Genomic DNA, 20,787 nt, shown 5'->3' with positions numbered 1-20,787 from the left:
CTCACCTTCTGCATCAGTGTGTGGTTCTCCAGCTGCACAGCTGCAGACAGGAAGGGGTGTTCCCTACCGTCCCTGGAGGATCTGCAAAGCCAGCACTGCCTCAGGAGGGCTAGAATTATCCTCAGGGATCCAACTCACCCTGGACATAAACCTTTTGAGCTGCTACCTTCTGGAAAACATTACAGGAGACTAAAAACAAAAACAAACAGACAGAAACTGTTTTTATGCTCAAGCCATCAAGGCACTAAACGTTGCACCCGGAATTCCTTACCGTGCAATTCCTTTATCTGTGTGGCGGATGGATGTAATGTCTCGTGTGTTCTTTTACTTTTGCATTATTAGTACTACTTTTTATGTTTGTATATGTTTATATTTATTTACCTCTGTACTTTATAACTATACTTATATTTTATAATATTATAAAATAATATTCTGTTGTACAACCAGCACCTTGGGACGGTCTGCACATTTCAATTTCGTTGTGGTCGTGCAACGACAATGAACATGACCGGATTAAAAGTGCACAGGTCCCTGGGCCCAGTGTTCCAGGGGCCCCTTCATCCAGCACAACATTGTGAAAATTGTGAATAATACACTGAAATGACATTTCTAACATCTCTCAGCCAGTGGTACCAATAGCAATATACAAGACACTGTGGTGTAACTATGAGGCTTTTATGTACATTTTGTTTCATGTCAGGACTGCAGTTGTATGCCCTACGTGGGCCCCTGGGCCCGTGCCCAAAATACCCGTTGGATAATCCGTCCTTGATAATAAAGACATTAAATTGAATTGGAATGAATCTGGTGTTTACTCGGGTGAAGGTCAGCAGTCACTAAATATTCATTAACATTTGCTTTGATAGATTTTAAAGTCTCCCAGTGGTTCTGAATGTGTGTTTACAGAGACAGTTTAGCTTCAAAGCTCTGACAGATGCTTCTCCGGACAAGACAAAGAACATGTTTATCCGCTGTCACTGTGAACGGAGTTTCCACACCTGCTGTACGAGCGCACAGCTGAATCAGAGAGGCCTCTTCATCCTCTAAGAGCGAGGATGAACAGCTTCCTTCAGAGACATCCTGATCATTTAACAAGCAACTGATCTGGATGAACTAAAGAAGCTGGAAATGCAGCTGGAGCCCTGCAGGTATTTAATCCTGCCTCTACATGAAGGTGAGGTAGTCAGAGGAGTGAGAGAAAATGTGTGTGTCTGTGTGTGTGTGTGTGTACTAACTATATAGATGTAGAAAGAGAGAGAGATATTGCAGGATTATATCAGAATATTTACAGTAAGCCCATGTGCAGGAGTGGAGCTAAAAGTCTCTCCAGACCTGCAGTTTTCAGTGAAGTTATATTTACAGACTACACATCAGATCAGTTAATCAAGATATCTGATTATTGATATGATATACTGACTGGAGCTGAATCAACTATAAAAGTACTTTAGTAACTAAGTTACTCAGCGCTGACTAGGCCATAACCACATGACCCAGTTTGACTTAAACTGGTGGCTGCTACAGTATGGATATGTAGGAGGGAGGGAGTGTCAGCAGCGCTGTGGTCAGACACAAGGATCCAGTCCACCCCCAGACAGTCTCATCCTCACCCTCCCACCACAAAGCTCCACTTTCTGCACCCAGAACCACCAGCTGACCTCTTTCTGGACCTGGTTGAACTTATCGTAGATCTTTCAGCTTGATGATCCTGATTTGTAGAAGGAAGATGAGGAAATGTAAGCTGTAGGGAATAAGATGTCCCATCCTGGAATGTTTTGAAATGTTTGCTCCCAGTAATGTTGACGCATGTATTACATAGAGAACACAGAGCGCATTTACCACCATCAGGAAGGTTTATTCTGCCTGTGTAACGTACAAGACAGAAGATGTTACAGTTGTGGTCTTCATGTTTCTATTTGTTCATTATTTTACTGTAGATCCTGCAGATATTGTCATTTCTTACTTTATTATGTCAGCAAATCCTCAGTCCTCCTGGATTGAGCCTCGTTTATGCTAACTGGCCAGCAGGTGGCGCTATGGAGCAGTGAATGAAAACCTCACTCCTCCAGTTTGATAAAAACTCTGCAGGTCTACACAGAAATGATCCAAACAGATATTTATGTGCTAAATTTATTTATACATATTTGTTTAACATCTATAATTTGCTCCCGTCTCTTTAATTAAATCGTTTCATCCTGAAGCATTTTAAATGACACCATTTATCCCATGCACATCATATTCAGACACTTCTTACAAAACAAACTCTTCCAGAGGAGATTTCTCCTTTTCTGTATCGCTGCCATTCAGCAATAGGAAACTTTTTTTAGACTTTGACAATTATGTGCATCTTTATCACAATCATGCTTCGTGTCTGACTTGGTAAAACCAACAAGGAAAAGCATTTTTATTCACATTAATCGTTTATGTCCATAACAAAGAGCCTGAAGTGAGGGAAGTTCTTTCAGTGTCCTGCTGTGGACCAGTTTGGGGTCATTTCAGACAAGCTGCAGGATTTCTAACATCAATCTAACTCTAATTAAATCTTTAGTTGACCTAAAATAATACCTTGAAATAAAAAATGTAGATTTTGGTGCTTTTGTTTTAAATTTTGTAAAAGAATAATTAAAAGCAAACAATTTACTTTTGTTTCCATTTTAAACTGAATATTAAATAAACAAATACATGGACCTGAGTTAAAGTATAGATGCCAGTGTGTATTATACATGCCGCAGTATTTGCCCAATTTTAGCATTGGAAATTTCCCATCACACAGAACTTTTAGTACAAAAACTGGGCTCAATTACAATTTCCAGTTATAAGCACAAACCTTTAATCATGAACTCTTTTTAAACTTTTGTTTTTCACAAAATATTGAAACCATTTTATTCAACTCTTAAAAATAATTCCTCCCATCTGTATCTTCAGCATCACTTTTTTTTTTTTAGTTTAATGCGTTTTAAATCTAAAAAGTCAGGGTCATTTCAAAACCCTCAGTTTCTCATAAGCAAAAAGCACAAACAGCTTTATTTAGTAAATAATTAGTAAAAAAATTTAAAAAAAACAACAAAAACTCCTGTGATGGACTGGTGACCTGCCTCTTGCCCAACGATTGCTGGGATAGACTCCAGCTTCCCCGCCACCCTTAACTGGACGAAGCAGTATGAATGAAACTCCAAGCAACAGATGGGACAGACTTCTTCTCTGGTTGGATTAGCCTTTTATTCAATCTGTCTGGAAGCGAGATGCGTCGTCATTTCATGGCATTGGACACAGATTTACTGACAGAACTTTCCAACGCAGAAAAAAAAAAAAAAAAAGTTTTTCTTTATTTCTACACATACTCCACAAGTTCACCGACGCCAGATACCCTTCAGGAAAGTGCCATTAGAAGTTACGCCTTGCAGAAGAAGCAGAGAAAAATCCAACTCATACCAGCAGATCACATATCGATTTTATGGCACAAAACAGTTATTTTTCAATCAAATTTACAAGACAACTTACAAACGTTCTTATTCCAACCAATAAGTAAAGTTTACACACCGTTTTACTCCCTGCCTCCACTCTTCAACGTACCATACGATGACAATGAGCTGGATGACTAAAGCACAAGGCAAATAAAGTGAAGGTGTTGAAGCCCAGCCGCCTGGGTCCACAGTCGTACTGCAGTGACGCCACATTTCATTTGGTTCACAGACATAAAGTTAGCAACAGATTCATGAGGAAAGGTCTAAACAAGCAGTTACACTTTCTACAATCATGTGAAGTCGTCTCAGGATCCTGCAGCCAGCAGGTGATGCTACAATCATCCATCAGAATGAACAAAAAAAACCTGGAAAAAGAGAAAATAATTGGTCCAAATGGGAGGGTAACCTCGCTCATGTGTGGTGACTTACAGCTAAATTTACACACAACGGATGACGTTACGTCTCTGCGGCGGGACACTCCGAAGACGTACGACCTTACGTTACACTCACAACAGCCCAACACCACGGATTTAACTTTTAAGACCACATTAAGGAACGACAGCGAGAAGAAAGAAGCTGTGACTGGAAGTTTTGAGGAGTTGATGGGGTGATGAGGAATAAATCTGGCCGGGACCGGTTCGCATGCACCGCCTGACGCTCGCATGCAGATTTAAAGAGAAACAAACAAAAACGGATGAAGCCATCTGCGCAAAGGCACCACTACGCCGTGCGCTCCCTCTCGCCAGGTACAGGAGGAGAGGCCAAATTTGTTTTTACACCATGTTCAAGTGGAAAGAGTTGATTTAGAAAAGTGGCGAGGGGAGTAAAGCAAATGAGCGGCCGTTAAGCATCTAATGCTGGAAGTCACGCTACGACGAGTGGAATGAGCCGCTACGGTGATGAATATGTGATGAGGTCGCTCCACATCCAGTCTGCTTTGTGGTCTCAACTGTTTCATGAACTCTTGTTAAAGACTCCACCGTGGGGCGTCTCCCTTCCCCGAAACTACAACCGATACCGGAGCACACAGAGGAGAAAAAACGAGAGAAATGACCGAACGGAGAGAGGTGAACTGAGGTGACTCGCCCCTCTTAGCTGCATTTTTGAGTTTCCCAGACGTTTGACTGCGTGGAGGAGAAATCTTAACAGCAATTATTTTTCTCTCATTTTTCCTCCATTTTCATCAAAGCGAACATGAAAAGATTAAAACCCAGCATCTCTCAGGTATTTCGCCATGGTGTACGCCTTCTTGTTCAGTCCGCCTCCGTGGACCCCTTCCTTGCCCATGACAAGAACCAAAACTGAAACAAGAGACAGAAGAAGGAAAGGAGGAGAAAAGTTTGAAGCAGAGAAAGTGAACGGTATCTCATGCAGGGACATCCACACACACCTGAGAAAAAACACGGTTTGGAACCTCAAAGCAAAGCTGATGCAGATATTTTCACTGCAGTGTTTCTTTACAAGAATTTGGAGGCAAATTTTAGCAAATTAAGATTTTTTTTTTCCTCTTGCAGATTTTTTCAAACTGGAAACCATTTCTAATCCATTTTAATATGAAAACCAACCTTTCCTGAAGTCACACACACACATTTACACAACAAATTAAACATTTAAAAACACATGTATATGGCCACGTTTAGACCAAAGACAAAGTTGAATGGAGCCTCCATGACGGTTTCTGAAGAGTTGAATTGAAGCTCGGTGGGGAGTGCAGCTGAGAGGGGGGCTGTGACGATATGCTTTTGTCCTGATTTGATTTGATTCCGATTTTTTGGGTGCTGATTCAATTTAAAATGCAATTCTCAAAATTCTTCAATATTGATGATTTTTGTCGATTAAATCCCAAAAAATTTTTATAAAACTTATTATTGCTAGAAACTTTTCTTGATTGCAGTTAGGAGAAAACGACACAGTAGTCAGAGCATCATTCTGCTGCTATAATGCCCAAGAAGACCAGTTAAAGAGATCAATGAAACCAATTAAAATGACAAAAAATTTTTAGTGGATTAAATTTTTTAAAAAAGAAAAAAAAAAAGAGGATTTTTTAAAAACAAAAAAAAAAAAAATCAATTTTAGAATTGTGAAACAAAAAAATCCAGATTTTCGATTTTTCGATTCAGGCGCTAACCAGCTAAAGGGGGTAAGCGGGTTAAAGCTAAGTCATGTTGTTAACCGGCTAAAAGCTGCGGTTGTTCTACGTTAGGGGTGCCGAAGTCCAGTCCTCGAGATCTACCATCCTGCAACCTTTAGACAATCCCTGTCCAGCACAGCTGAGTCAAATAGCTGAACTCCTCTTCTGCATGTCATTCAGCTCTGCAGAGGCCTGCCAACGAGCCACTTATTTGATTCAGGTGTGTTAGAGAAGGGTTGCACCTAAAAACAGCAGGAGGGTAGATCTCCAGGACCGGAGTTGGCACCCCTGTTCTACGTTCTTCTTAGTTGAAGCGGGAGCTCGGGTACCTGTCAATCAAAAGGACAAGCCCCTAAATATGCTGAAATTTGAGATTACATTACTTTAAAACGGGCAAGTTAGGAAAAAATTCACTCCCCCCCACAGTTGTCATGAAGGTAAACTTGACCTATTAACCGAAAATGGATTTTTGAACCAGGCTGTAAACATGTTTATTTCTGCTGTGAAGTTGGTCTTTTTAAAATAGGAGTCTTTGGGGATTTGCTCTGTTTTGGAGCCCCTAGTGGATGAAGGGGGAACTGCAGTTTATGCACTTCCTCATAGGCTTTTTTACTGCTGAAGGTTGCCGTTTGGTTCTGACCATGTTGCATTTAGAAGAGGCGAAACCAGCAGCACAGTTACCTTTTTCAGCTTTTCCCACAGAAATATTGTATGTAGGCTCGCCTCCTTGGCTCTTCGTCCTGATGTCCATTGTCTTGTCATCATCTTGGAGGCTGTCTCTGAGGACAGAACACTTCTTTGAGCCCAGAGTGAGACCGTTGGTGAAAATGGTCTCTCTGTCTTTACCGATGAGGACATCTATTTCCTGAGCCTGAATAAGAAAAGACAAAGCAACAGCATTCAGGCCATGTTAGAAGCTTTGCAAGCATCATTCTGGAAAAACTTCATCTTGTGCAGCTCGTAAAATAAATGCAGTGTTCAATGCAAGCTGCCACTGAAGTTGTGAAGCTTTTCTGTATTTATGACGGCAAGGCAAGTTTACTTGTATAGCACCTTTCATGTAGAAGACAATTCAAAGTGCTTTACAAGAAACATTAAAAGCATTACAGAAAAAAGTTAAATCACAATAAAATAAAAAATTATATTAAAATAATTAAAAGCAGAATTGATTAAAAGTTACTGTGCAGATGTCATGCAAAGGTGCATGAGAAAAGAAATGTTTTTAACCTTGATTTAAAAGTTTCTACATTTGGTGAAAGTTTAATCTCCACTGGCAGATTATTCCACTTGTTTACAGCGTAATAGCTAAATGCTGTTTCTCCATGTTTGGTCTGGACTCTGGTCTGGACTAGTTGACCCGAGGGTTTGGATCGAAGAGCTCTGCTTGGTTTATATTCTCTGAACATATCACAGATATATTCTGGTCCTAAACCATTCTGGGATTTGTAAACAACCAGCAGGGTTTTGAAATTTTAACCTGTGACTGACTGGAAACCAGTGTAAAAGATTTTAAAACAGGTGTGGTATGTTCAGATTACAGATGTTTAATGCTCTTTTCAGGAAGTCCCATTAAAAGACCATTACAGTAATCCAGTCTGCTGCAACCTGCAAGCTCTGCAAAGTCAAGGTTTGACACAAAACATGCAACTTTTCTCCGACATTTTATGCAATGCACAACAGTAAATACATTTAAATGACAAAAAAAACTGTTGGCTGAAATCACTGTCCAAACATTAGAGGTGCAACCTTTTGCATTTGGCAAAGAACATTATCCAAATTTCCCTGCATAGTTTGACATTATGCACCACATGCAAAATATTTCCAGCCTTAAACGTTTAAAAACAAACATCCCATTCAACATATTAAAAAGTGCATGCATATATTATATGTATATATACACACAACTAACGCTGAATGTAACGCCAAAAAATGCCCATGTTTGTAATGTTAAAACCCAGGTAAAGCTAAATGCAATCGCCTGCACACAAAACCATGCACGTTTTTCCAGACACAGTCCAGTCGCTGCTTTTTAATTAGCATGGCTAGTGCTCTGCTCATCCTGAAAACTTGTTTCCTTTGTAAATCAATGTCTTCTGCAAATCAATTAAGGGCCGACAATGTCTAAGGCATTATCTGATCCACATGAGGTCTAATCCCGGAAGGTTTCCTTAGCAGGGAATTGCAGACACAGGTCACCCAGCTATAAGCTAGTTAGCTCGCTAGGCTAGCTCCGCACCGCATCATCAAACAAGACACGTGACACTAACAAAGAGAACTAAATTTTCAGCTTTATTGTATGATTTTTTTTTTTTTTTTTTTTTTACTTCTTACCGTAATATTTTTGAAAATCCCACCGGTATGCGCCTCCCAAACATATTTGGCGTCCGTATACCCAACAATGGCGCTATCCTGACAGGTGGAATCGGCCATCAGGTTTTCCACGTAGCTTTTCCAAGACATACTCCAGAAAATTGCACTATATTTACCAAAAAAAAAATGGGGGAAAAAAAGAAAAGAAGCGGGGACGGGGGAAACTGTAGCTCTGGTAGGGAAGTTGCCAATGAATTAATGTATTACCAGGAAAGAAAAGGAGGGGGAAAAAAGAACTCCAATTTCTCCCACACTTCTCCGTTAGACAGCGCGAAGGCTGGGGTAGTGAGGCGGCGGTGGCAGCGGGCTGGGTGTAGTCCGTCCTTATCAGATCACTCCGCACAATGAGCTCCTGGTACTGATGGGAAATCCGGCGTGTCCGAAAGATTTGTCTGTTTTGGCTCGATTCCCTTGGAAGAGCCGGTGTAGGTATTATATTAAACCTATCAATGATGAACAAAGAAATGCACACGACAGTATTTTTGCACAAATTAAATTAAAGAAATACAATGAGTACAATAAGCTCCTGGTACTGATGGGAAATCCAGCGTGTCCGAAAGATTTGTCTCTTTTGTCTCAATTTCCTTGGAAGAGCCGGTGTAGGTATTATATTAGAACTATCAATGATGAATGAAGAAATGCACATGATAGTACTTTTGCACAAATTAAATTAAAGGAATAAAATGAGCGCAATGAGCTCCTGGTACTTACCTGAAATCTGGCGCGTCCGAAAGATTTGTCTCTTTTGGCTCGATTCCCTTGGAAGAGCCGGTGTAGGTATTATATTAGCACTATCAATGATGAACAAAGAAATGCATGTGAAAGTACTTTTGCACAAATTAAATTAAAGAAATACAATGAGTACAATGAGCTCCTGGTACTGATGGGAAATCCAGCGTGTCCGAAAGATTTGTCTCTTTTGTCTCAATTTCCTTGGAAGAGCCGGTGTAGGTATTATATTAGAACTATCAATGATGAATAAGGAAATGTACATACTAAACAAATCCTTATGAGATATAGGAAAGATATGTCTGAATTGTATACATTTTGTAACATCTGTTCAGAAAGAATTTTACATCTCTTTGTGGAATGTGTTCATATCAGATTTTTTGGCTGAACATCAAACTTATTTTCTTTGGTGTCATTCAAGGATTTCTTTAAATAGTAAAGACAATATTTTATCTTTGAAAGAACTGATTTAGAAAGTGCCTTTCGTCCAAAGACTGCTGGCACAGATTCCAGCTTCCCCGCAACCCTATATTGGATTAAGCGGTTAGGAAAATAAATGAATGAATGAATGATTTGGAAAGTAAAAAAAAAAAGTATTTTTGCTGAATCTTGTAATTTTCCGTGTCATTCCCAATATTCAATATTTTAAAAATAATTTCTCTTTATTCCTCAGTACTCTGAAAGGACTCTCTAATAAGAAGGCTTTTCGAATGCTGGATATTATTATATCCTTTTCTCTTGATATTTGCTTATTCTACAACTGTTGCCCCAATTTTTATTCACCTTTTTCTGTGTGAATGTTACTTTCATTTCTATTACGCTATCTATATATTTCTCTATTTTAGTAAATTATTAAGTATATTGTCTATGTAATGTATCTATGCAATTTGTCACTGTAACTAAGCTTTTAATTAAAAAAAAAACAAAAAAACAGAAGAGCCAGTTTAGGGACCAGATCTGCTCGGGCTGGTCCTCCCAATGACGTCACACTGTATTGCGGTCCATAAGAGTGCAATTGGATGCCTGTGGTCTCTAATTTGTCTATACGGTGGCCCTGAAATGCAAACCACAATTACAAAACAAAAAACGCAACACAAAATTAAAAAACAGCAACAAATTAAAAATGACAACAAAATAAAAAAATAAAAAAAACACAATGACAAATTAAAAAACACAATCAATTAAATTAGCACTACCAAAACATTCTAAAAAGCACAACAAATAAAAAAAACATGAAGAAAATTATAAAACACAATGACAAATAAAAAACGACTTAGAAAACTTAGAAAAAGCACAACTACTTTAACATACCGGAAGAGGTAGGTACCAGCAGGCAACAGGAGAAATCGCTGATTTGACAATGGTGCCAACCGGAACCGGAAGTTGTTGTGTATGTAGCACAGTTTTCAAAACAGGAACGTAACCCGTAGCCCAAACATAGCTGCTGATATCCAAGAATATATTGATTATTACAGACTTTACACAAAATGTGTCTCAATCAGCACACTAAAACTACTTCCAACACTTCTGTAGTATTTAACACAACAAATTTAGTATTACTTCAGCCTTTCCTCTACTCCAAACTGAACGAGGTTCAAAAGTACAACTTCTGGTTCAAAAGCCGTCTGGCACCATCGTCCAATCAGCGATTTCTCCTGTTGCCCGCTGGTACCTACCTCTTCTGGTATGTTAATGTAGTTGTGCTTTTTCTAAATTTGTTGTTGTTTTTTATTTGTCATTGTGTTTTATCTTTTTTTTTTTTTTTTGTTCTGTTTTTTAGAATTTTTTGTAGTGTTAATTAAATTTGTTGTTTTTTAATTCATCATTGTGTATTTTTTAATTTCTTGTCATTCTCAATTTGTTGCTATTTCTTAATTTGTTGTTGTGTTTTTTTGTTTTGTAGTTTGTGTTTTTTGTTTTGTTGTTGTGGTTTGCACTTCAGGGCCACTGTAGTCAATAGATATTTTTGCTTTTATTTTATATTTCCTTTGGTAAACTAAACATGTTTTTCCTGGACATATAAAGCTACTTGCAGCCTGAAGAGGAATGGATTTTATCATCATGGCAGCATCTCAATGCATTGCAAACGTGCTTAAAGCACCACCAGGCGGAGCTTGCCCTGGTAGTTATACTCCTGCACATCGAATGCAGCTGGAAAAAAACACATTAATTTGGAATTTTTAACTAGTTAAACTGTGAATAAATATTGCAAATATGAACTAAAAAGGAGTCGCAAACATTAACTTTAACAGTCACATTGTTATTTTTAATTATGTAATTTTCCGATGCCTTCCAAATGGCAGTCTTTCTAGGGAGTTTTAGAATCGATGGTCAGGCTGTGGTAAGTCCCATTCGATATAATGATGGATTTGTTACTAAACATTCTCCGTGTATCCTATGAAAAAGAATTAAAATCCCACTTAGCTAAAAAAAAAAAACTACTTCTGTAATGAAAAAGAACTACAATTCATAAGTTTTCTGGCCCAACCACAATTGTGTACCCAACGTCCAGCCAATTATATACTGTGACATCCTCGGTCGGGCCTCGAGCAGATCTGACCACCTGAGCAGATCTGGTTCCTACACCGGCTCTTTCTCCTCCCAAACGACTCCTTATGAAACATCACCCAGACCCTCTGTTTTATCTTTATTTGGCAATTATCATGGTTTGTATGTTGGTAGTATGTGACTATTCAGTGTTTTTATTTAAATAAATTTATTCTTTATGTTTTTTGTTTAAAAACACAGTTACTTTTTAATACTTGAACCAAACCTTTATGCAAAGAGCTGAATATAAAACCACAAATAAAATTCAAATAAATCGGATCAACATACTGATTAAAACTGATTGTCAAAAGGAAATTGGAATGTAATGTTGTATGAACAAGGGACTGTACAAGGGACTCTTTGGACATTCCACATTGTTTTTTTGTTTTGTTTTGTTTATTTGTCTGTTGTTTTCTTTAAAATCTAAACCAAATTAAAACCAAAATGTTCTTAATTTAAAAAAAAAAGGTCACAGTTTTATTTAGCCAGGCTGATGACAAAAATGGCTCTTTGGATTGTAAAAGTTGTAAATTTGTGTACCATAAGTTATGCTTTTTTTTTTTTTTTTATCAAAGTTTTAAACATTGTATTACTAAATATTCACTCATTTCTTCCCTGCGGCTCCCGATCACTTTTTGTCATCACACACTGGACTTGTACCAGTATCATCTTAGAAGTCTTAGATCTGCCTTCATCTTATAGATTTGTGATTGGCCGAATAGCATGACCATCAAAAGAAAGTTTTGCTCTCTCTGATTATTCGGCTCTCCAATCAGATCCAGCTCATCTCCATCATTACAAAATTTAAAAAATTGGCTCGTTCACAACGGTACATCAGCAGGTCCTGCTGGTGCTTTTCTGGAAGCACATGACAAAATAAAACTTAACTTACCAGCTCAGCCAAGAGTCAAATGAGGGGAACACAGGTTCCACTTGAATGGAAAAGTACAGATTTGACACTTCTTACTATGTTTCAAATGGGCATTATGACTTGAGCAGACACTGAGTGCAGATAAAACAGTCTTCCCTTTAGAGCTAATGTCTAAATTAAACAAAATATTGTCCTGATTCAATGCCATCACTAATTAAAATTCAAATCCAAAATACGAAATTTGACTTGAGGTCCATATTCAGCACTAAACCCACCTCTACAACAAAATTTTATTTCACTGGAGGGTTTTTTAAAACTCAGTTTTTCTCATAAAAGTTCAAACATGCTAATAGTTTAATATAAAGATGGAAATTTGTGTTTTCTAAGTTATAATGTTCCTTTTTAAAATTTGGGGTTGTTTATGAATCAGTCAAAACTTTATTTTTAAAGAGCTTTCACATACCTTAATTAAACAGTCTTGTACAAGAAAATGTATTTCAGATAACAAATATGTGGATGTATTTTTTATTTTTTTAGAAAGCTTATTTGGAGAACAATGACAAGCAGATAAATAAATCACTCTGTTTTTTGTTTTTTTTAAATTTATTACTGCAGACTCACTGGGTGTCTGATAAGATCTGAGGTTTTGGCAATCAGGAAGCACGATCGGTGGGGTGATCAGAAAAGCAAAGCTGTGTGCTCTGCATGTTCTGGCTGATGTAAAAGCCAGAAGCAATAAACTAAATCAAAGTGAAACACTTGAACTGCCCGCTCGGTTATACCTGGAACAGAGTCGACCCCTGTGTGAAGGGCTGTGTGGGATTAAAGTCTCCAGCAGTGGCAGGCCACTGATCCGTTACTCTGGTTCTATTAAAACCCAGAGGTTCAGTGCACACAAAGAATTTAAAGTAAAAGAAAAAAATAGACCGAGAAACAACTGTAGGTTCTTGTCGTCAGTTTTAATAAGGTTGTGCGTTTGTCCAGAGATCTTCTGATAATATCAGAAACACTGTGGCATGTACAGTAGAACTGCCTGCAGAGGGTAAAAAAGAGATGCGATGCCTTCAAGTGCCCTCTGGTATAATGTGATTATGATGTTTAGCAGCTTGATCAGTGAAAATAAATTGTAGGAGGGTATATAAATAACGAGCAGCCGCATTCTGACAGCTGCTTTGCTGATTATTTTTTTTACAAAGAACTGGAATGAAAAGTGAAGGCTGAACAACAAGAGAAAAGTCTCAGCAAAATGAATTATTCATTTGCACAGAACATGATAATAAATTCCTTTTCAGCTCCTGTAACTACTGCCATGACAGGCAGCTGGTTTGCGTTGTTTGCTAAATCAAATTACCTTGTTTCAAATTGTGTTTGAATAAGTTTAATTTAATGCAAGAAGAAAATAATCCCATCACATGGCTTATTGTTCTCATGTTCATAGTTTAGATCTACATCATATAATAGTGAAATATTAAGCAGAAGGACTCTCTCCCAAAATAATTCCTAAAAAACAGTTTATGAAAAAACCTACTCAACTCCTGAGTAGGATGTTCATTGAACATCTTGGTGTGGTGTGGTGTTCACATTTAGACACAGGATTCCATGACTTTATTCCACCATTTTATTTGTGGTAAGATGGTGACATGGTGGATGAATTTGTCTGAAATGAATTCACAAACAAATTAAATACAACATATCAAGTGATATATGTACATTAACAAATGGAAAGTAAATAAAGATAACCTACTTCAATAATCCATCCACATTGGTTCGGTTTGGTCATCAGAGAATCAAAATATAAACTGAGTATATGAACACAAATAAATATCAAACACCATAAAATATCAAAGAAATGTAAATCAATTAAAATAGTCTGTTTGTTAACTCACAGCAGTTGCTTTGTGGTCTTGGGTTTGGATGGACAAAGACTGGACTCATTTGACTGGTTGGGTTTTATAACTTCCTGGTTGATCCTACTGGGCAACAGGTAATGGTGGGGGTGGTGATATCAGGTAAGACGGTGGCAAACAACTTGTGATTTAACAGTTGATAAAAGCTGGAGCTGAGACAAGCAGATAATTCTCACAGTGTAGACTTTTGTCACCAGCTAATAAGAATGTCAACTTTTTGTGTCAGCCGGGTTAGAAAAGGAAGTGATCACTTCCTTAAAACAATTACAAACCAAAAGAACATAATGCTGCACTGTGAAAAAATATTCTGTTCCAAGTCCTGAGTAGGAAATGTTTGGTGAAAGATTTAAGTGTTAATCATCTTTTTAAAGGAAACCCACGTAATTTTGTATTTTTAAACAACGAATAAATATTAACAAAGACACAAAAATACAAACAAAGAAATCACAGAATCTATTTGTCAACCAAAATGTTCTAAATTTTTGACTCCTAGAAGTAACCAGGATTGAACCTCTGTCAGTTCACCAGCTACCTGTGCACCATTTAAGTATTAAACAACAAGCAGCCGTGCATTAAACAGTTTTAATGCACGGCGCACAGTCTAAAGCACCACAACGTGAAGAGAGAGATGCAATGCCTTCAGATAGTTTTGAAGAATGCCCCCCAGACCTTGTTGGCAATTAACAGTATTTTTTAAATATAATTATTCCTGCACAGTGACAAACACTTGTGCCTAACAGCTAGCAACAGATTAGCAATCTGTTTACCAAAATAGCACAGATGTTACCAGTGGATTGACCTTATCATTAGTTCAGAGTCCTAGTGCTGTGTACTGCCCCCTAGTGATGACCTCCAGTATCAAATGTTATGGATGGCTGCAACATACTTGTGTCTTTTGTAGTAAGAATTTACACAAACATGGCTAAACGTTGCCATGTGTGCAAGCGTGCATAGCAAGTATATCCCAACCTTCATACAACAGCAATTGCTAGTGAAGAGCAGCAAATACTGTTCTCTTCTAAAGGTAACACGATTTGATCATTCAATAAAAATCTATTAAACAACCTGCTAAGCAGCTGCACTAAAGCTAATCAGAACTTTTGCAACGACAAACCTTTATTATATTATCACACTTTTCAAAAGCACATCACAAATCAATGCAAAATGCCAAAAGGATTTTGTGCCATGCTGCTAAGTGGTGGTGCATGCGGGCTGGAAGTGGCTTTAAGAGCAGCAAAAGACTGTTTAGGAAAAGGCAAGTTCCTCTGAAGAATTGTCACTTGCTGTTGTAGTAAGAGTGCCAGGACACTGGCTGTTTTTGGATCTCGGTACAGCAGTAAAATTGTTTGATGGTACAGTGACGTCTACTATGTGCACATCTGGAGCCGTCACTCCACTATGCAACTTTTTCTGCTGGATGCCGGAAGACGTTGCAGCTGAGTTTTGCTTCAAGCACAATGCTAGCGTGCACACAGTTGCTATGTTGAATATGCACTATGGCTGATTGATCAAAGAAATGAGATAAGACTTTATTGGAAAAACAGATGAAATGAAAGAGAGAAAGAGGCGGATGAAAGCGATAAGACAAGAGTCAAGATGAGACTGTCTTTAAGTAAAGGGGGTGATCTCAAGATGCAAGATGTAGGATGCAAGATGGATGCTGAATTCGTTGAATTAGGGGGCGTTGGACCGAGAAAATCTGGAAAAACTTGATGGTGCATCTTTAAAAAGCTCAATGATAAAGAGAGTGCAGAGCTGCACAGAGACCACTGGATTTGTGTTCATTCCTGGAGGAATTCGAACTATCAGCCAAAATTGACTGTGCCAATTGTTACCACTAGATGTCAGTATTTCTAACACGTAGTCACTTTTATATTAAACTTTCATGAATGAATTAAATGCAAAATAAAACAATTATTCTTTATTAAAATGTTTAATTGTTTCCCAGAATGAACAGCAGTTATTTTTTTTACCAAGATTTTCATTACAGATTTAATTTTTTCTAAAACAAATAAATAAATAAAAATAATCAATCAATAAATAAATAAACTTAATTAAATTAAATGAAAATATGTGGTATCATTAAAAACAAAACAAAATAAGCACTAAAACATCTTAAAACATGTTGGACAGCTAATAATAATAAAGATTACAAAGTTTTACTTTGACAAAATATTGGAAAGTATGATATAAAAAGTGAAAAAAGGAGGGCGACATATTTTGCACAATTCTTTTAAATTGTTTTTTTAATACTATTTTTAATATATACAATTTTTTCTGTGTAACATTTTGACTGCACTTTAATATTTATTACTGATATAGTTTTATCTTTTTTCTACATTTTTAATGTTGTGAATTGTAGCTGCTCCAGGGACAGATATGCTACCAAACAGCATATATTGTTGTTATTCATGTTATATGCATATATTGTTGTTACATATATATTGTTATTATTGAATTTCCCTTTGGGGATTAATAAAGTATTTTTCATTCAATTTTTATTCATTTCATTCATTGTATTTTTGTACAATGACAATGAACCTTCTTTCTCTTCTTAATATGACGAAATATGACAATATTTTTTTTACATTTTGTAAAGTAATAAAATTAATTTATGTAAAAAAAAAAAAGTTTACATTTTTTAAAGTAGTAAAAAAAAATGTTGCTTTTTTTTAAATTTAAAAAAAAAAAAAAAAAAAAAAAAGTAAATTTGCAGCCACATTAAACATTCATATTCTCCTTGGATCGCCTTGCACGGACAGCGTCCCTGATCTTTCCGACGGTTCATGAAGGCATCACTGAGAGGGGGATTCACAAACCGCTGGTACGTGAACGCTCCTGCGCGCACCACTTACCCACAATGCAGCGCAACTGCACACAACATAGCCATCTTGTCAAGAGTGACAGAGAGGGAGGTAGCTGAAGGCGCTGCTAAGATTATTTCTTTAAAGCCTGAAATTTAAATATATTTATATATATGAAAAAAAAAAACCCACATTTCCTATCTTGGTCGCAGATAACTCTTGAAGCGAGTCTCGCCAAGGAACGCGCTGAGGCGCGTGCAGAGGGAGGATATTCCGGAGCGTTTTCAGGAAGATGTCTCGCATACTTGTACCGACGTAGGGGGAGTGTGCAGCAGCTTTGAATTGTTCACTAGCTCGGAGAGTGGAGGGCCCTTCTCAGCCTGAGGTAGCTCCTGCTGCAAGGCAACACTGCGACCATTTGGATACCCGCAACAGACTCGGAAGTTGCGTGTCAGTCGTCACCCAGGCGGCTTATATCAGCCTCGTTGCGGGATAAGACGACAAGAAACTGCGGCGTTGCTTCATGAAACGCAACAGGAGACCGAGAGAGGAAGAGGATGGCGCACATTCATCTTGATTGTTTAATATGATCTATGATTTAATATGATCTAAGCTTTCCAGAAAGCTGCAACCAGTTCGTCTGTTCTTTTGGAAAACAAGCAGAAGCCATACGGGACCTGGAAACTGGAGGTCAATATGTCGAAAATGCCTGCCAAGAAAAAGAGCTGTTTTCAGATCACTAGTGTGACTCAGGCCCAGGTGGCGGCGGTAGGTGCCGCAGACGACACGGAGAGTCTGGACGACCCAGACGAATCACGGACTGAGGATGTGTCGTCGGAGATCTACGACATGTCTCGGGCTGAGTTCGAGCCTGCGTGTGACAGGAGTTCATCCGAAGAAGCCCTCAACAACGTTGGAGAGCCTGCAGAGGCGCCCCATGCCAGCCAGTCCGCAATGTTAAGCAATCCAGTTGGGGAGTTACGAAAAGTGGGCGTGTCTGGCTCAAGTCAGGGTGGTCAGCAGCCACCTGGGATTGGCTTTGTGACGGGTTTACCCCCGATCACGCAGCCTCCTCCTGGTGCTGGGCCTTCCGGTGTGTCAGCTAACACATCCCAGCCTGCTGCAGTGACCAGTCCGGCCCCACCTCCTGCCACCTCCACAGTGAGTTGCTCTTCCCGTTTTAGGGTCATTAAACTCGATCATGGTACTGGAGAACCCTTCCGAAGAGGCCGATGGACGTGTACAGAGTTTTACGAGAAGGACTCTGAGGCCTCCCTTGCTGGTAGGACAGATGGCTTAAGGCATGGCAGTGTAACGCTGGACCCGGTTGCAGACAGAGACAGCGGGCTTGGACTTACGGGGGGATCCGTCATTTCTCCGGCAACACACTCGAGTCTGGGTTTGGGCTCCACGGCAGAGGGATCTCTCTCGTCTACTCGGATGCATTCGGTGGAGACGCTACCACAGCAAATCCTACATCAAAGCTATGGCGCCGCTGCCGGGTCACACGGTACTTTCTCCAGTATCAAGCCCCCGGCTGTCCCAGCTCAGTCAGCAGTGGGTGGTCCGCAGCCACCTGCTGCACAAAACGTGCTACCTGTTGGACAAAACGGCCTGCCTCAGCCTGGCGTCCACATACAGAAGTCCCTCATAATGCCTCCATCAGGCCAGCCTGTTGCGTACCCTCCCCAGCAGCAGGTTCCCGCGGGCCACCATCTTACCAGCCAGACAGAGTACTACCAGCAGCAGTCTACGTCCATGCCGCCAGTGCTTGCAGCTGGTCAGGCCATCGCTGCGGTGCCTGTTGCACAAGGCCCCGTTCCGGTCATGCCTGCTGCTTCTGGAGCAGCTTCAGTGCCGGGTCCAGTTGGAGACGTTTCTGCTTCTGTTGGACAAGCAGCTCCAGCCGCCTTGCTACAGCAGACTTTAGGTTTGGGAGGTACCGGAGGCTCCATGCTGGTCGGTGGATCCCCTGTGGGTCAGTATGCGGCCGCTGGCCACCCCGGGACCCCTGGCATACAAAACGTGCCTGCCATCGCAGCGAGCTCCAGTGTACCCAGCACTGCGCCCACTGCTGTGCTCAGTGCCTCCAGTGCAGTCATGCCAAATGTGACAACCTCCAGTTTGCCTCCTGGTCTGACATCTCACATCAAGACTCCAGCGGCTTTGGGGATGCAAGGCCTTCCAGCAGCCGGATTTGGACAGATGGAGGCCGGTGGCGCCGGCGGTGGACGGAAGTCAGAGGGAATGGTCAACGCACAGTCTCCGGTCGTCCCTGGAAAGGAGCCGACGAAGCCCTTCATCCCTGAGGCCCTGCAGCTGAGCACTCCGACTGTCAACAGCCTGTTTGGGATCCACATATCTGTCGACGGGGAGGAAGACAGGTAACCTTTCTACATCTTCACCTAAAGTTTTACACCTTCTTTTTACTTAAACTTCTCCATCGTTGTGTCGCACATTCACCCCCTAAAAGACTAAACAGCTGCACAAACGCTGATGTGTGACAGGAAGTTTTTGTGGCAGGAATTTTTAAGCTGTAATCACCGAAAGGTGACAAGTCCAAACAAACTGCAGCGCTGCACGCGAGAGCATCGCTCGCTCAGCTTGTCAGGTTGGCAGGGTTCTTTCCTCGGCTTCGGGGGGAGGGGTTATGGAGGGAGAAATGTTGCGTAGAAAGACAAGGAGGAGAGTGATGGAGCACAGGAAGGAAATGTTTGTTTATTAGAACCTGAAGAAGTCAACGGTGTACCCCGCAGCGTTCCCAACTCCTCAAACATACATAAAACTTCTGTATTATTCTGACGCCAGCCTGTCACTTCCACATTAACTCACTCTTCAATCAATCAGGCTAAACTTTATTTACAGAAATAACAGGTTAAGAAAAAAATCCCAGAAGTCTCGTGTCCGTCTGGCTTTCTCGTACGCCCACTCGTTCCACCATAGAATTACCTGTTTTAAAATAAAAAGCAAAAGATTTTACAACATTGTAATTTACCTCCATAACCAATAAAGTATTCTCACTGTTTAATTTTATGAAATGTTGCAGTTAGGTTAAACCGAGGAAGTGCTGCAAGTTTGGACAACTAGAAGTTAAAAAAAAAAAAAGATAATAGAATGAAAAAATTTTAACATTCTCATGAAATATAATAAAATACCTACTAAGATAAAACTAAATGAAGACGTGAGTCCAAATGTGAATAAAAACCAGGTTAAAATGCAGGTTTTAATAGACATTAATATTCCCAGACATCCCCTTACAGTGATGGATCGCTGACCTCTTCTCATCCAGACCTCTTCTGGATGCAAGCCTGACCTCTTTAATAAGCCAGTTCCTGCTCTTCAAATGACTTTCTCATACAAAACAGCGCAGAGCGTTTACTACTGCAGAGGAGCTTTAGCGCCTTTAAACAAAAGCAGCTTGTGCTGGAGCGCGTCGAGATAACGGCGCTTTTATTGTGACGCTTCTGGCAGGTCTGCTCGCAGCACGTCCTGCTCTCCGTTGACATAGATGGCACACCGAAGTGGAAATAATACAGTGTCTTAAATTTCTGTGGTTTCCAGCTACAGTTTTACAGAGCAGAGAGGAAGTGAACACTGCAGCACAGTGGGACTACTTTCATTGCCTTGTGACTGGGCAAGCTCTTCAGCTGTGTTTTAGTTTTATGTGCAGTTTAGGGACGTTTAACTCGTTAAGGCAGAAAGGTAATGTAAATAAAACCCTGAATAAACGGCAAAATGATCAGATAAAATACCAAAAAGATGATAACGATGAATGAATATATAAAAAATGCATTAAAATAAACACAAATAAATGGTAAACATGATAATAACATGAAATGTGTTTTTTAAAAGTGGGTTTGCAGTAGATTCTGGAAAGCAGTGGTGAAGCAGAACTGGTGTTCTGTATGGCTCATATGAAGACCTGACAGTATGAGAACTACAGTTCCCATCATGCCTCAGTGGATCC

The 20,787-nt window shown here is 39.6% G+C and overlaps 2 protein-coding genes across 3 annotated transcripts in view; one reads left to right on the top strand and one right to left on the bottom strand.

The window, feature by feature from the left end:
• Positions 1-3,207: 3,207 nt before the first annotated feature.
• On the bottom strand, positions 3,208-8,217 carry LOC306758147 (profilin-2-like). Its single transcript, XM_079243366.1, has 3 exons — positions 7,924-8,217; positions 6,274-6,463; positions 3,208-4,762 (listed from the first exon to the last, which is right to left on the bottom strand). The coding sequence occupies exons 1-3, from the start codon at positions 8,050-8,052 to the stop codon at positions 4,665-4,667; spliced, it is 417 nt and encodes a 138-aa protein (XP_079099492.1). The 5' UTR covers positions 8,053-8,217; the 3' UTR covers positions 3,208-4,664.
• Positions 8,218-16,920: 8,703 nt separating this feature from the next.
• Positions 16,921-20,787, top strand: part of LOC306758146 (TSC22 domain family protein 2-like) — a 40,197-nt gene continuing 36,330 nt past the window's right edge. For both annotated transcript variants that reach the window (XM_079243365.1, XM_079243364.1), the window contains exon 1: positions 16,921-19,204. In XM_079243365.1, the coding sequence (XP_079099491.1) occupies positions 17,517-19,204 (1,688 nt within the window). In that variant the 5' untranslated portion in view covers positions 16,921-17,516. The remainder of the gene's footprint in view (positions 19,205-20,787) is intronic.

Source organism: Telmatherina bonti, assembly GCF_933228915.1.
Source record: "Telmatherina bonti genome assembly, chromosome: 7".
Classification (NCBI taxonomy): Eukaryota; Metazoa; Chordata; class Actinopteri; order Atheriniformes; family Telmatherinidae; genus Telmatherina; species Telmatherina bonti.
The sequence above is the reverse complement of the archived record's forward strand: the minus strand, read 5'-3'. Positions and strand labels throughout refer to the sequence as shown.